This window comes from Megascapheus bottae, chromosome 12 (assembly GCF_031878675.1).
Source record: "Megascapheus bottae isolate mThoBot1 chromosome 12, mThoBot2.hap1, whole genome shotgun sequence".
Taxonomy (NCBI): Eukaryota; Metazoa; Chordata; class Mammalia; order Rodentia; family Geomyidae; genus Megascapheus; species Megascapheus bottae.
This window is the reverse complement of record NC_143520.1, coordinates 49,731,364-49,745,822: the sequence shown is the minus strand read 5'-3', so window position 1 is coordinate 49,745,822 and position 14,459 is coordinate 49,731,364. Positions and strand designations below refer to the sequence as shown.

Genomic DNA, 14,459 nt, shown 5'->3' with positions numbered 1-14,459 from the left:
TGCAGACCTTGGCCTCCAAACCCCTGACAGACTAAATTGAAGTTCCTGTGATCTCTTCGTCAGGGTCAATTGATTTGTTACAGGAACTTAAGGAAAACACTATACTTACTTTGATTGGCTTACTGTGAAGGATATTTTAAAAGATGTAGAGCAGAAGTCACATAAAGATAAATGGGAATAGCCCTAGAAGGGTCTTCCATATAGGTGTTTCTGTGGAGCTGAGATGTGTCACTTCCCAGTGCCACTTTCAGTTTTCTAATGGTTAATTGAAGATAAAAGTGTTACAGACCTGCCCCAACTAGCCTTGAACTGTTATCTTCTCAGCCTTCTGAGTAGCTAGCATTACAAGTATGAGCCACCAGCACCCAGCACTACATGAATTTAGATCTCCCTCTCTCTCTGCAAACTCTTCTGTAAATTCACCTGTTTGGGAGGACCTAGACCCAGTCATTTTGGGCTTTATGAAGACTTTACTGTGCACGCATAGGTCATAGACAGCTAAATCAAAATGTAAGTAGGCAAATAAAAACAATGATTTCATGCTAATAGTCTGAGTGAGGAAACCTGGCAAGGCTAGTCTGTCCAGATTCTTTCCTCTGTGTGTAGTCATGGAGGAGGACCACTTCTGAAATTGAAGTCTTATGAGCTATTATCAGACAAGGTAGGTAGGAGAATTTCCTTGTGACCAGCTTCTAGACAGAAGGACAGAAGATTGGAGTATTCTCGTATTTTCTAGGCTCTACCTTAAGGGAAAAATCATAGATAGTTTATTTCTATCATTTGCCTGGGGAGAAGAAAAGAGCAGGTAAAAGGAGAGCTTGAGAAAGTCAAAAGGAGAGTGCTTTGCTTTCTGAGGCCTTAGGCATCCCACTATTTTAGTCACTTAGGAAATGACAAGAATAGGAATATTGATCCAGAGACCTTGGACAAAGGCATGCATTTTGTATCTAGGTAATACCACAGCAGTATTTTATACAGATTTTATATCTGTGTTCCTAAAAGCCATTAATAAGTCTAAGAAGTTGTCTTAAGTAAATAATTTCCTTAAGCAAACAGACATTTATTTTAAGAATTTCAAAAGTGCGAAGCTCTGAGTTCAATTCCTAGTACTGTTAAAAAAAATCATATAAAATGGTGCATAAAAAAATCCCTAGCACAGGCCTAGGAGTTTGGCTTAGTGGTAAAATACTTGCCGAGCATGCACTCAGGTTCCATTCCTCCATACCACACATACATAGACAAAGCTAGAAGTAGTGCTGTGACTCAAGTGGTAAAGTGCTAGCCTTGAGAAAGTCGAAGGACAGTGCTTGGGTGTTGACTGACCAAAAAGAAAAAAAAGAAAGAAGAAAATCCCTAGCACAGTGCCCAGCTCATAGTAAGAGGCCAGCTTGTGTGAATTGCTTTTTAGGATTGGTGTTCACTTAATATCATGACTCAGAGCATTGGATATTGAGCCAAGACAGACATGGATTTGAATCTTTTTTTTTTTTTTTGCTGGTCCTGGGGCTTGAACTCAGGACTTGGGCATTATCCTTGAGCTTTTCTGGAGGCCAGCACTCTACCGGTTGAGCCACAACACCACTTCTGGCCTTTTCTGCTTATGTGGTCCCAAGGAATCAAACCCAGGGCTTCATGCATGCTAGGCAAGCACTCTTCTAGTAGGCCACACTCCCAGCCCTATATTTGAATCTTGACTCATGTGCCTTCTTGTGTGATTTGGGATACTTTGTGCGTGTGTGTGTGTGCATGCGTGTGCGTGTGCGTGTGTGTGTGTGTGTGTGTGTGTGTGTGTGTGTGTGTGTGGACTTGAACTCATGCCCTGGGCACTATCTCTGAGCTTTTTTTTTTATTGTAATTAGTAAAAGGGTTACATGATATTTGCCAGATAGAAGGTGCATTAATTCACATACATTGATACCCTTTCACATGTCTTGGTACCCATTTCCCTCCCCCCCCACCCCCCAACCATCTTGGTTTTCCCCCCTTCCCTATCAAATTTCAAATAACCAAATACAAATAAATTCAATATATCAGATAACAAAGTGAGATACTGTAACAATATGAGATAACCAAGGGACAGCAAAGGAAATGAGAGACAACATAGTACATTAAGGACAACAATCATTCATTATATGGCTTTTGTTTCAATATCCTGGAGGTCCTTTCAATTAGCTTCATACTATATGGCCTTATGTATCAAGATTTTGCTCTATTGCAGATCTCTGCTAGTAGAGCCCAAGGTTTCTACTGATTATGACGAATGAGGGAAACCGTTGAGATTCTTATCTCCAATTAATTTCTAGAAAATGGGAAGTGGGGCTTGGCTCAAGGGTAGGGTGCTAGCCTTGAGCTGAAGAGCTCAGAGACAACGCCCAGGCCAAGTTCAAGCTGGATGATGCACAAAAAAAAATCATGAAGACAGTCTCAAACATTCCATTGTACAAATAAGAAACCAAACTGGTATTCGGCCAGGATATTGAAATACAGTTCCCCTTCTGGCTTTTTGCTGGTTATTTGGAGATAAGTCTCATGGACTTTCCTGCCCTGGCTGGCATTGAACTGCAACCCTCAGTTATCAGCCTATCTTTGAATCACTAGGATTCAACTAACTTTTATTTATTTATTTTTAAAATTAAGACTAGAATGATAATAGTACTTTCCTTGTTAGGGTAGCAGGAGGATTTAATGCTAAATGCAAAACTAAATGTAGAGACCTAACTCCTTGATGCTTTTAAAATACGGACAGCATGGCATCATGAAGATAGAAACTCCATCAGGCGTGGTGGCTCACGCCTATAATCCTAGCTACTCAGAAGGCTGAGATCTGAGGATTGCGGTTCAAAGGCAGCCCAGGCACTAAAGACCATGGGACTCTTATCTCCAATTAACCACTAGAAAACCACTTCAAAGTGGTGCTGGGGCTCAAAGGAGTAAGGCAGTAGCCTTGAGTTGAAGAGCTTAGGGACAGTGCCCAGGACCAGAGTCCAATCCTCATAACTGATTAAAAAGAGAAAAAGAAGATAGAAATTGGAAACGATTGAACTGCCTGTTAGTGGTGATTGGTTTCAGTATATGTGAACAGCGTAGTTATTAATCCTTAAAATGGGTGGATTAGACTAATATAGAAAAATGTGTTCTAAGTGATGGTAGTAGGCAAAGAAGCCAAATCTATACTTGGCTTAAAGTGCATTAAAGTGTGGGGGTCAGGGGATGGGGTGGGGCGAATCTGAAAGCCAGCCAGGAGTACCATCAGCTTTCACTGCTCCTGAGCAGTGAAGCAGAGATAATGATCTTTCCCATCACTTAGGTTTTTTTGTTTTGTTTTGTTTTAAATGTATCTTCCACTGTTTAAACTGATTAAAGTTTAGTTTTCAGACAGTTCAGTTCTGTTGGGCTCTCAGTAGGACCTTGAGCATCTCCATTAATGCACATTGCTGACAGGGCTGCTTCCTGATTTCCCGTGGGCAACACTGGACATTTTGCATGCTGTCTGTCTTTAGTACCTGGACCACTTTACTTGTCTCAAAGTCTACTGGTTTGCTTACAAGTCCATGACTGTGTTTGTAGTCAAACACAGGATTCTCTGTGTTCTTGTGTTTTTTGAGGCAGATTGTTCTGCCTTTTTTTTTTTCTCCATTACTGTGTTTACTTTGCTATATTACTAGGAGTAGGGTGGTTGAGGGATTTCTGTAGAAGCTCCATGAGTCATTTTTAAGTCTCGTCCTAGTGCTGTAAAAGGCAGGATGACACTCTGGTGGCCTTAAAGGATTAGAGGAGGTGATTGCGGGGAACTGGATGCTCCAATTAGCTTATACCAGGTTTCTGTCCCCATGCTGTCAGATGGGAGAAGTGACAGTTAGAGGTGGTGTTTGCAGTGGAGGCTGGAAGAAAAATTATTTCTGTGGCCTCAGGGAGAACCCATCCTTTTTCAAGACCTTTTTCTGTTTACAACATATGTTGTTGCCTTGTGCAAAAAACTAGTACAATGGCATACGCTTGCCCAGTTAAAAATAGCCGTTTTCACATGCGTTTGTCTGAAATAAAGCTCTAGAAGAAGATATGTACTAACAGATGTCTGCTTCACTGAAAAGCCTCAAGAAGACAGTATTTAAATGGCTATTAGAGTTTGGTGTAGTTTGATGTACTTAAGAAGCTCTGAAGCTTGTTAGAACCTGAGTATCCCCATCTGACTGTGGTTCCCTCTGGCCATACCCAGCTGTGGATACAGCTTGTTAAGGGATGAATGACTATTCATAAGAATACTTCCCTAATTCACTTCGACTCCACACATGGGTATGTGTGCTGGTCTTGGGGCTTGAAGTCAGGGTAAGGGTGTTGTCCCTGAGCTTTTGGGCTCAAGGATATCCTTCTACCAATCCAGGCACAGCTCCACTTCTTGTTTTTCTTGGGTGATTAGATGGAGATAAGAGTCTCAAAGACTTTCTTGTGTGGATTGACTTTGAAATGCAGTCCTCAGATCCATCCTCCTGTGTAGCTAGAATTACAGGCATGAGTCTCTGATGCTTGGCCATGGTTTCTTTTCATTTCTAGATGTCTCAAACAGGGAAATATAGGCTACACTTGTTTTTAAGTAGTCTTGAGCTTTCAAGTTATAGTCTCAGTTGGCTTTTATCCTCCAAATGTCTTTCCAGGTGAAGAACTTTTGAATTTCAAGCAGTATGTACAAGTCTTAATCTGAAAAATATTTTTTTTCCTGTGCTTCTCTGATTTTCCAGTTGTAACAGTAAAGATGCACAAAAGCAATTGGACACTATGTGGATGGTCCAGGTTTTTGTCATAAGCAGCTATTTTCAGCTGTGTAATTGTCATATGATCCTGTATTGTTCCTGCATCATAATCAGTTTGGGTTTAGAGGGCTTTCAGCATGTTTGTGTTTCATAGTGTTTTTTTTTTTTTTTTGCCAGTGCTGCGTTTGAGCTCAGGGTCTGAGCTCTAGGGCTTTCTCTAGACTAGAGCTCTACCACTTGCGTTACAGCACCACTTCTGTTTTTTTTTCTATGTATGTGGTACTGAAGAATCGAACCCAGGCTATTATGCATGCTAGGCAAGCACTAGGCCAAACTCCTGGCCCTCAACTGTCACTTCTTGTCACTGAATATTAGTTTAGTCAGATTGACCTCCTCTATTGCTCTCTGTCTCCTTTCCCTACTATCAACTTTTTGTTCAACCCCTGCATCCATCTTCTCAGTCTCCTGATAATTAGTTGCTTCTCATCCATGTAGGAAATCAGATAAGGTTATTAAATTTGCTTCCAGAAGATAGGTAACAAAGACTAACTAGGATTCTTGGAGCTTAATTTTTAAAACCCTGCCATGATTGCTCACTATGCCTTTTCCTCCTCCTCTTCCTGAGAGGCATTACTATACAAGCACTGTTGAGAGGATTGCCTTCTCTCTCCTGGCAACGTGATTGGTGTGACATCTGTAGTATCACTGTTGGCTTTCATTTTCTTTCCATCTTTATATGTGTGTGTTTGTGAAATTGATATGTGGATAAGAAATTGATCCATAATAAGAAGTTGATGTATGGATAGAAAGGACTATGTTGAACAGTGTGAATTGAAAACAATCTGGCAAACTTCAAAGAAACTTATTTGTATAAACATGTGGATTTGCAAGGCTGTACCACCTCCCCTACGTTGAATGCCTATAATTTGAGGAGTATTGTTGATGAATTATAAACAACATTGGGATTCTGAGTAAACACAAGACAATTTTGATATCACACTAAGAAACAAGTAGATGAAGAAAAGCTGTTAGTGTATAGTGCGGTTCCTTAGTTCAGATATATTGGTAGTGATCAAATCTCTTTGGAAAATCTGTAATTAAAATGGCCTGCTACATGTGTTTTCTGTTTTTAATTGCTCCAAATTCATACAGCTTCTTTAAATGGCGTACATATGGTACTTAGTCCATTAGCAGTGTGGAAGCTTTAATTTGGTATCATTAAAATGTAGATTTTAAGAACCACAGGTATTTTTTCTTTTGTTCCTTTTTATTTACAATTAAGCACTTACCCAACAATAAAATTACAATTATTAAAAAAACAAAATAAATAACTTGGATTCTAATAAAATTGATAATAATTGTAAAGAATGGGGAAAAAAGAACATTAAGTAATTATTTCTGGATGTTTGGGTAAATGCCAAGGAGTAGAATTGTTGGGTCAAAGGGGAACTCTGTTTAGTCTTTTGAGGATTCGCCATACTGCTTTTCATAGTGGTTGAACAAGTTTAGACTCCCACCAACAGTGTAGTAGCCATCCCTCCTGATCACATCCCTGCCAACATCTGTTATTAGATTTCTTGAAAAGGCCATTCTAACTGGAGTGAGGTGGAATCTCAAAGTTGGCATTTCTTCATGTGTCTATAGGCCATTCTCTCTCTCTTTTTTTTAATGTATTTTATTGTCAGGTAATGTATAGAGGGATTATAGTTACATTCATGAAGTTGTGGGTCCATTACTTCTTGATACCCCTTATAATGTTTTTGTCCCCTTTAAGCTGAGATTTCTTAATCTGCGCCTTGGTGTGTCTTCCAGACCAACACTGAAAAACACGACCATTAATGAGATGCAGAGATTGAAAGGATCACAATCTGAAACTAGTCTGGAAAAAAAGTTAGCAAGATCAGATCACTCCTTAACCAATAACTACCCGTCATTTGCCTGTTACCAATAACCAATAACTACCTGTCACATAGCTATTTGAGATTCATAGATAGAAAAGTAGGTTCCAGGCCAGCTTGGGAGATCTGACCCCCAAATAATTAAAGCAAAAAAGTACTTTGAGTGTAGTTCAACTGACAGGACACCTGTATAGGCCATTCTTATTTTCTCTTCAGAGAAGTCGCTCTTTAAGTCTTTAGCCCATCTTTTAATGGGATGATTGTTTCTTTGAAGATTTGGAGAGATTCAATTTTTTAAGCTGTAGATATATTTTAGATATGAGGTCTTTATGTGTTGTATGGCTAATGAAGATCTTCTCCCGCTCTGTGGACTTTTTTCTATTTAACTTGCTAACTATGTCCTTTGCCACACAGAAGCTCTACAGTTCAATGCAGTCCCATTTGTCCAAACTTTCTTTGATTTGTTGTGTTTTGGGGTCTTTATTAAGAAAGTTTGGACCTGTGCTAAGGAGACCTAGTGTGTCCAGTTTGTTCTTGTAAAGTTTTCAAGGTATCTGCTTTTACCTCAATGTCTTTGATCCATTTGGGATTAATCCTAGTGCAAGGTGACATAGAAGGATCCAACTTTAGGTGCTTAACCAATTCTGCCAGCACCCCTTGTTGAAGAGGCTGTCTTTCTTCCATTCTATTTTTTTGGCTCCCTTATCAAAGATTAGATGGCCATAGGTCTGTGGGCTGACTTCTGGGTCTTCAGTTCTATTCCATTGATCCTCAAGCTGTTCTTGTGCTAGTATCAAGCTATTTTGGTTACTGTAGCTCTGTAATAGAACACTAGCACAACGATGTTCCTTGCAGCACTATTTACCATAGCAAAGATATAGAACCAACCCAGCTGCCCCTCAGTAGATGAATGGATCAAGAAGATATGGTATTTATACACAGTGGAATTCTTTGCTGCCATCAGAAAGAATAACATTGCCCCATTTGTTAGGAAATGGAAAGACGTGGAAAAAAATTGTATTAAGTAAGCCAGACCCAAAGGAACATAGACTCAATGGTTTCCCTCATTTGTAATAATTAGTACACATCTAGGACTCTCCTAGCAGAGAATTAGAATAGCTCAAAACCTAGGCACATAAGGTCATATCGGATGTGATTAAATGAAAGAATCTCTAGGATATGGAGCTTTTGCCCTTTGGTTAATCTCACATTGTTACTGTATTTGACTTTGTTACCTGGTACATTGTATATATGTTTATTAGAAATAGGAATGGGAAGGGGGGAAAACAAGATGATTGGAGGGGATGGAAGGAGGGAAATGGGGACAAAAATATGTGAAGGGATATCAACGTGTGAGAAGTAATGTACCTACTACCTGGTGAATGTAACCCTTTATACATTACCCCGACAATAAAAAATAAAAAAAAGAAAATTAAATACTTAATAAACTTGGGGTGGGGGAGGGTGAAGCTTCACTGGATGCTGATGGTAGCTTACACCTGTAATCCTAGCTACTCAGGGGGCTGAGATCTGAGGATTGCGGTTCAAAGTCAGCCCAGACACAAAAATCTGTGAGCCCTCCCCCCACCGTCTCCCTCCATATATATATTGTATGTGTATATATATGTATAATTTTTGAGAGAGAACCTCATTATATAGCCCAAACTGTCAATCCGCCTGCCTCAGAGTTCCTTGTGTGAGGATTACAGTGTATAATACCACACTTAGCACTCATGGATTTAAGAGAAAAAAAAAATTCTCTCCCCCCCACCCCCACTCTTCTTTCTCAAGAGTAATGAAAGAACAGTCAGAAACGATTTTGTAACTGGACATTTTAGACCTGTGAATGTAATCATGATGTTTGTTACTGTGTTCTGGATTTACCCAAAATTTTTCAGACCCTTGTTGACTTCCTCTGATTCCCAAAGAGCATACAAACCATTTCTTTCCAAGGCCAGTGGTTATTTTATGTGCAAATGGTGCCGTTTGTGGGTTGTTGTTTAAACAATGAATTCTGTGTTGACTCTTCAGATAAAAACTTTGATGATGAAGATTCTGTGGATGGTAATAGACCTTCCTCGGCCAGTTCTACATCATCCAAGGCTCCATCAAGCTCTCGGAGAAACGTCGGAATGGGTACCACCCGTCGGATTGGGTCATCTACTCTTGGATCCAAGTCATCAGGTAAGACCACGTCCTGTGTGGTGTTCTGGGCCTATTGTGTGCAAGACTTGCTTGTGATATCCCTCAGAAGTGAACTGGTTCTGTATGTATCATATCAATACTACCTGTCTTTGACTGGATTGGCAATACTCTGTCAATTCTTATGAACTGGTAACTTTAGCTTGAGGTAGTATGCAGACTTCTGCCACATTCTGGTGAAGCAGAGCCTATAGGATATGGAAGCTCACATCAGCCAGCTCTGAGATAAAGAGCAAGTGAACCCCCCCATCCTAATGGCATTATGGGGTCATTTGATCCGTCTTGCTTCAAACCACTGTAGAGTTTTTTTTTAGCCAATTTCTTTTTTTAAGACAGAATACCCCAAAGCCTTAATTGTTTTATTTTTACAAGAATCATTTTTCCTTGTTTAGACTAGCTTGGGTATTGAATTAAACAGTACATTGAGTCTCTAAGAGATTTCCTGTTACTTGGATCTCAGTTTTTAAATTTGCATGCCCATCTCCTACTTTTTTTTTCTTCTTTTTTTTTTTTTGGTGGGTAATGGGCTGAACTCACCTGGGCACTATCTCTGAACTCTTCAGCTCAAGATTACTGCCCTACCCTTGAGTCAAGCCCCACTTCCCATCTTCTAGAGGTTAATTAGGATAAGAGTTCAGGTCTTTTTGTGCTCGGGCTGGCTTTGAACCTTGATCCTCAGATCTCAGCCTCCTGAATAGCTAGGATTACAGGTGTGAGCCACTGCTCCTGGCTTAATTTTAGACTCTAATGAATGTTTTATATATTACTTACTATATATTGTATTTTTAATATGAAACTATTTTACAGCTGCAAAAGAAGGTGCTGGTGCTGTTGATGAAGAAGACTTTATTAAAGCATTTGATGATGTACCTGTAGTGCAGGTGAGTGAGAATATTTGTGTATGGTTAAAAAGAGAAATTTTCATAAAATTACAGTTTTTTTCAAATATGTCTATATTAGTTTTATATGACTACAATGAAATGCCTTGACAACCAACTTAAAAAAGAAAGATTTAGTTCACTTATATCCAAAGTATTTTATGCAGGCTTGGGGAGGGAGAGAAAGGAGGTGATTACATGTCAGACTAGGAGCAGAGAATAGCAGCCCTGTTAGAATAACCTTCCAGGGACACATCTTCATAGATTCAGGGTTTCCCTTCTAAAGATTCTACCACCTCTTGATATCATGACCCTGAGGATCAAGCATTGAACACATGACTTGTGCAGGTCATTTGTGGAAAATAATGCATTGCAGAATTTTAAAATTAGATTTTGTCTTTTAAACGAGATTATAAGGCATTTGAGGTACAGACTAGGATATTATGGAGCCTCTTAAAAGAACAAGAAGAACAGGAATCTGGTATGAAGTTTACTAGACAACTCATATAAAAAAGATGATTGTAATTAGTGGAAAAGTATATTTGAAGAAGTTAGGGGGAAAAAGTGTATTTGAAGAATTTACTATCTGAAAACCTACAGAGAATAATTTTGTAAAAGCCTGTTTAGTGTCATCTCTGGTATATAAACATATCATAGATTTAGAAAAAAAATGGTTTATGAAAGTTGGGGTACTTGCACAAATTTTGGGCTGTTTTGTACCTCAGTGTCTTCTGTTGTTGACCGAGGTTGATGCTTTTTCTTACATATGTAACTTATGCCCTGGATTTCTGTGGTGCTTAGTGTTTGTTGTGTGCTTTTCTACTGGGATACCATATGTTTAGAAACTGTAGGCTTAGGTTTATCCTTCAGTAATTGACTTTTCCAGTGTGCTCCAGTCTTGGTTGGTTTCTTACAATCAGATGTCACATAACTGAGCAAGTAGAATTGAAGTCTTTAAAGTTAGAGCTATAATGTGATGCTACAAGTAGCACTATGAAGTTGTAAAATGACTTAAGCATCACTGACTATAAGCTTCTTTTGCCCATGAAATCCTTATTACATTAATAATGTGATGAGACGGAGGAGTATCATTCATAATGGGAAACAAACTTGATTTAAGGTAAGCCTGCCTATTTTCTCATACACATTTCTTGAAAATGAAAGTTTTATTATCCATACTATATATTATTGACTTTATGAAGTCAGGAAACAGTCTTCATCCTGCAGATTGTCTTGTTACTGACTGTAAATTAACTTTACTTGCAGATTTATTCCAGCCGAGACCTCGAGGAATCCATAAACAAAATTAGGGAAATATTATCTGATGACAAGCACGACTGGGAGCAGAGAGTAAATGCTGTAAGCTGTTGACTTCTTTGTCTGATTACCTTCAGATTTGGTTAAATGTTCTATTTTATTACAAAATTGAGGGATAGTTCTAATGAATTCTAAATAGCATGTATTTAAAATATAAATTAGGATGTTTATTTTACTTGCTTAGATATAGTATCTCATTTTTATTTTTATTTATTTTTGGAGGTGGAGGGTCTCACTTTGTGTCTCAGACTGACTTGGAATTTGCTATGTAATTTAAGTTGGTTTGTGATCCGCCTGCCTTAGCCTAAGTGCTGGGATTACAAGCATGAAGCCATCACTATATGACCTGTTTCTGTGTATTTTTATAACATGCTGATTTACATCATCTATCTTTTGTTCTCCTAACAAAGCCCTACTTATGATGTGTGTGGTGACATCCTTCATTCTGGCCATAGTAAAGATGAAATTCTGTGATTATTTGCCTGTAAATGGCATTTTAGTAGCATTTTCCATATATGTCCCTAAGTATTCTCCTCCCTACTTTGTCATTTGCAAGAAAGTTGTCCCTCTTCTTTGAAAGTGGATTAAGGAAAAGTAAGTGGGTTAGATATTAAAATGAAGGGAGTTTCTTATGAGCAAAGCTGTTTTACTTTAGTACTAGCCGGATGATAGGTGGGAAAGCTGTTATTATATTCTATTTCAAATTCAGACTAGCTCGTTAATGATGCAGTAGAGGATAATATAGAAATACTGTAGGAATGCTTCTTGTTTTGATTCATCAAATGAGTGGCATTTGAAGTGGGATGTGGGGGAGAGTAAGCTTTCTGCATGTTGAAATGGGCTTTAGTTATTAGTATCACGGAATCCTAATAAAAGATACAAAGATTTCTGTGTGTGTGTGTGTGTGTGTGTGTGTGTGTGTGTTTAAAATAGGGCCAGGCACCAGTGACTTCCACAGTAAGTAGTTACTCAGGAGGCTGAAATCTGAGGATTATGGTTTAAAGCCAGCCTGGGCAGAAGAGCCCCTGTGAGATTCTTTATCTCCAATTAATTATTCAAAAACTAGAAATGCCCTGTGTCTCAAAGTGGTAGAGCACTAAGCTTTGAGTGAAAGACCTCAGGGCAGAGCCCAGGCTCTGAGTTCAAGCTCCATGACTGACATCAAAACAAAACAACAACCAAAAAACCTAGGAATTACATTTATATCAAATACTAAATTAAATATTAGCTATTAAATTAGGTATTTAAATTGTATAATGGTCTCACATTTAAAAATTACATACTATTGTGATATGTAGATTTGTTTTATGTGCTAGATAATCTTTTTTTTTTTTTTTTTTCTTGCCAGTACTGAGTCTTGAGGCTTGAACTCAGGGCCTGGTTACTCTTTGAGATTTCTCAGATTTCTCAAGACTAGCACTCTACCACTTGAGCCATAGCATTACTTCTGGCTTTTTCTGTGTATGTGGTACTGAGGAATCTAACCCAGAGTTTTGTGCTTGCTAGGCAAACATTCTACACTAGGCCACACTTCTTTTCCTTTTCTTAAAATTTTTATTATTTATTTATTTTGCTAGATAATTTATTGGTTGAATTCTTTAGGAAAGATTGAACTATAGTGTTGAACTCTTACATTTAATGGCTTCTGTTATATCTGGCTTTTCTTTGTCCTATTAGCTAAAAAAAATTAGATCTTTACTTTTGGCTGGAGCTGCTGAATATGATAACTTCTTTCAACATTTGCGTCTTTTGGATGGAGCCTTTAAACTCTCTGCTAAGGATCTGCGGTCTCAGGTAGTGCGGGAGGCTTGTATCACATTGGGGTAAGGACCACCATGCTCCATATTCTCACATACCATACAGTAGTTTTGGTATAGATTGCTGCTTGCACATGTGCACTTGGTCTACTTAACAGAACCTCTGATTGGTCTGGAAGACCCTAGCCAGTTTACTTTCTGTTCATATGTTAATTTTGCCTGATTAAGCAAAGTAAAGTGGATTTTACAGTTGATTCAGTGGTGTATCTCTGAATCCTCTATCTGAAATTTGAAGCAGTTTATATTAATATGAAAATAAAGCCGGGAGTTTGGCCTAGTGATTAAAGTGCTTGCCTAGCATGCATGAAGACCCGGGTTCGATTCCTCAGTACCACATACATAGAAAAAAGCCGGAAGTGGTGCTGAGGCCCAAGTGGTAGAGCTCTAGCCTTGAGAAAGTCCAAGGACAGTGCTCAGGCCCTGAGCTCAAGCCCAGGACTGGCAAAAAAAAAAAAAGAAGAAAAAAAGAAAAGAAAATTGTACAGATTCATGTTTCTCATGTTTTTCACTGATTTTTGCTTAGAGAATATAATGTGGCTATTAGACTGTTTACATGCTTCTAGAAGAGTAATATAGCCATAACATTAAAGACTAGTACTGTGGTAACATTTTATTTTAAGCAAACCTGCTTCAAACTTGGTATTTTAATGTGTTGGAATATTGATGCAGTAAGTAATCAGCAGACATTGCAGCCATTTAGCTTTGGTGGCAGGCAGATAGTTATATGAAAAAATTTTAAAGGGCAAGGTAGTTTTTTGTACTTATACTTTGTTGGTTTACAATCATTGTTGCTATGATAAGACTTATATGAAAATAAGAAAAATAACTCTAAATGTACAATTGAAAATTATTTTTTTTATTAAAGTATCTTTGACCCGTGTTTTATCTCTCATTGACTTTGGAGGTTTTCCAGTGTTAATAGCTTTATATGCTTCATTTCAATAAGACTGTAACTATAATCCTACATTCCTTTCTTATAGGCATCTGTCATCAGTTCTAGGGAATAAGTTTGACCATGGAGCTGAAGCTATTATGCCAACTATCTTTAATTTAATTCCAAACAGTGCCAAAATCATGGCCACTTCTGGTGTTGTAGCTGTTAGGTTAATCATTCGGGTAAGTATATTGCAGGGCCATTCATAAAACAAGCATTTGGTAAATATGGATGATAAAAAGAAGCAGAGGCATTTCTGATTGGAATAATTATTTAATTGGACTCATACTTAGAGATACTGTCCTTTTTTCCCCATCTATTTGCAGTATGTGAACTTTTTATGGTGTGTAATGTGGTCTATGGGTTACATTTATTGAAGTGTTTATCACTAACTCATCATTGAGGGTGTATTTGGGTATACATGCACATGTACACCAGTACTAGAGCCTGAGCTTTTTTTTTCCTCCAAAAGTCTTGTGCTCTGTCACTTTGAGCTATGACTCCACTTCTGGCTTTTTTTTTGGGGGGGGGGGTCTGGTTATTTGGAGATAGTGTCTTTTGGGCTTTGCTGCCTGAACAGATCATCAAGATCTCAGTCTTCTCAGTAGTTAGAATTATAGGTATGAGCCAGCATTCATCACTGGTTTACTTCTTTCTTGAGGTGC

The 14,459-nt window shown here is 38.4% G+C and overlaps 1 protein-coding gene across 1 annotated transcript in view; it reads left to right on the top strand.

Annotated features, from left to right (window-relative positions):
• Positions 1–14,459, top strand: part of Clasp1 (cytoplasmic linker associated protein 1) — a 237,997-nt gene that overhangs the window by 125,063 nt on the left and 98,475 nt on the right. Inside the window, exons 9-13 of the mRNA XM_090342974.1 lie at positions 8,678–8,830; positions 9,656–9,729; positions 10,993–11,085; positions 12,721–12,866; positions 13,841–13,976. Of these exons, the coding sequence (XP_090199100.1) occupies positions 8,678–8,830; positions 9,656–9,729; positions 10,993–11,085; positions 12,721–12,866; positions 13,841–13,976 (602 nt within the window). The remainder of the gene's footprint in view (positions 1–8,677; positions 8,831–9,655; positions 9,730–10,992; positions 11,086–12,720; positions 12,867–13,840; positions 13,977–14,459) is intronic.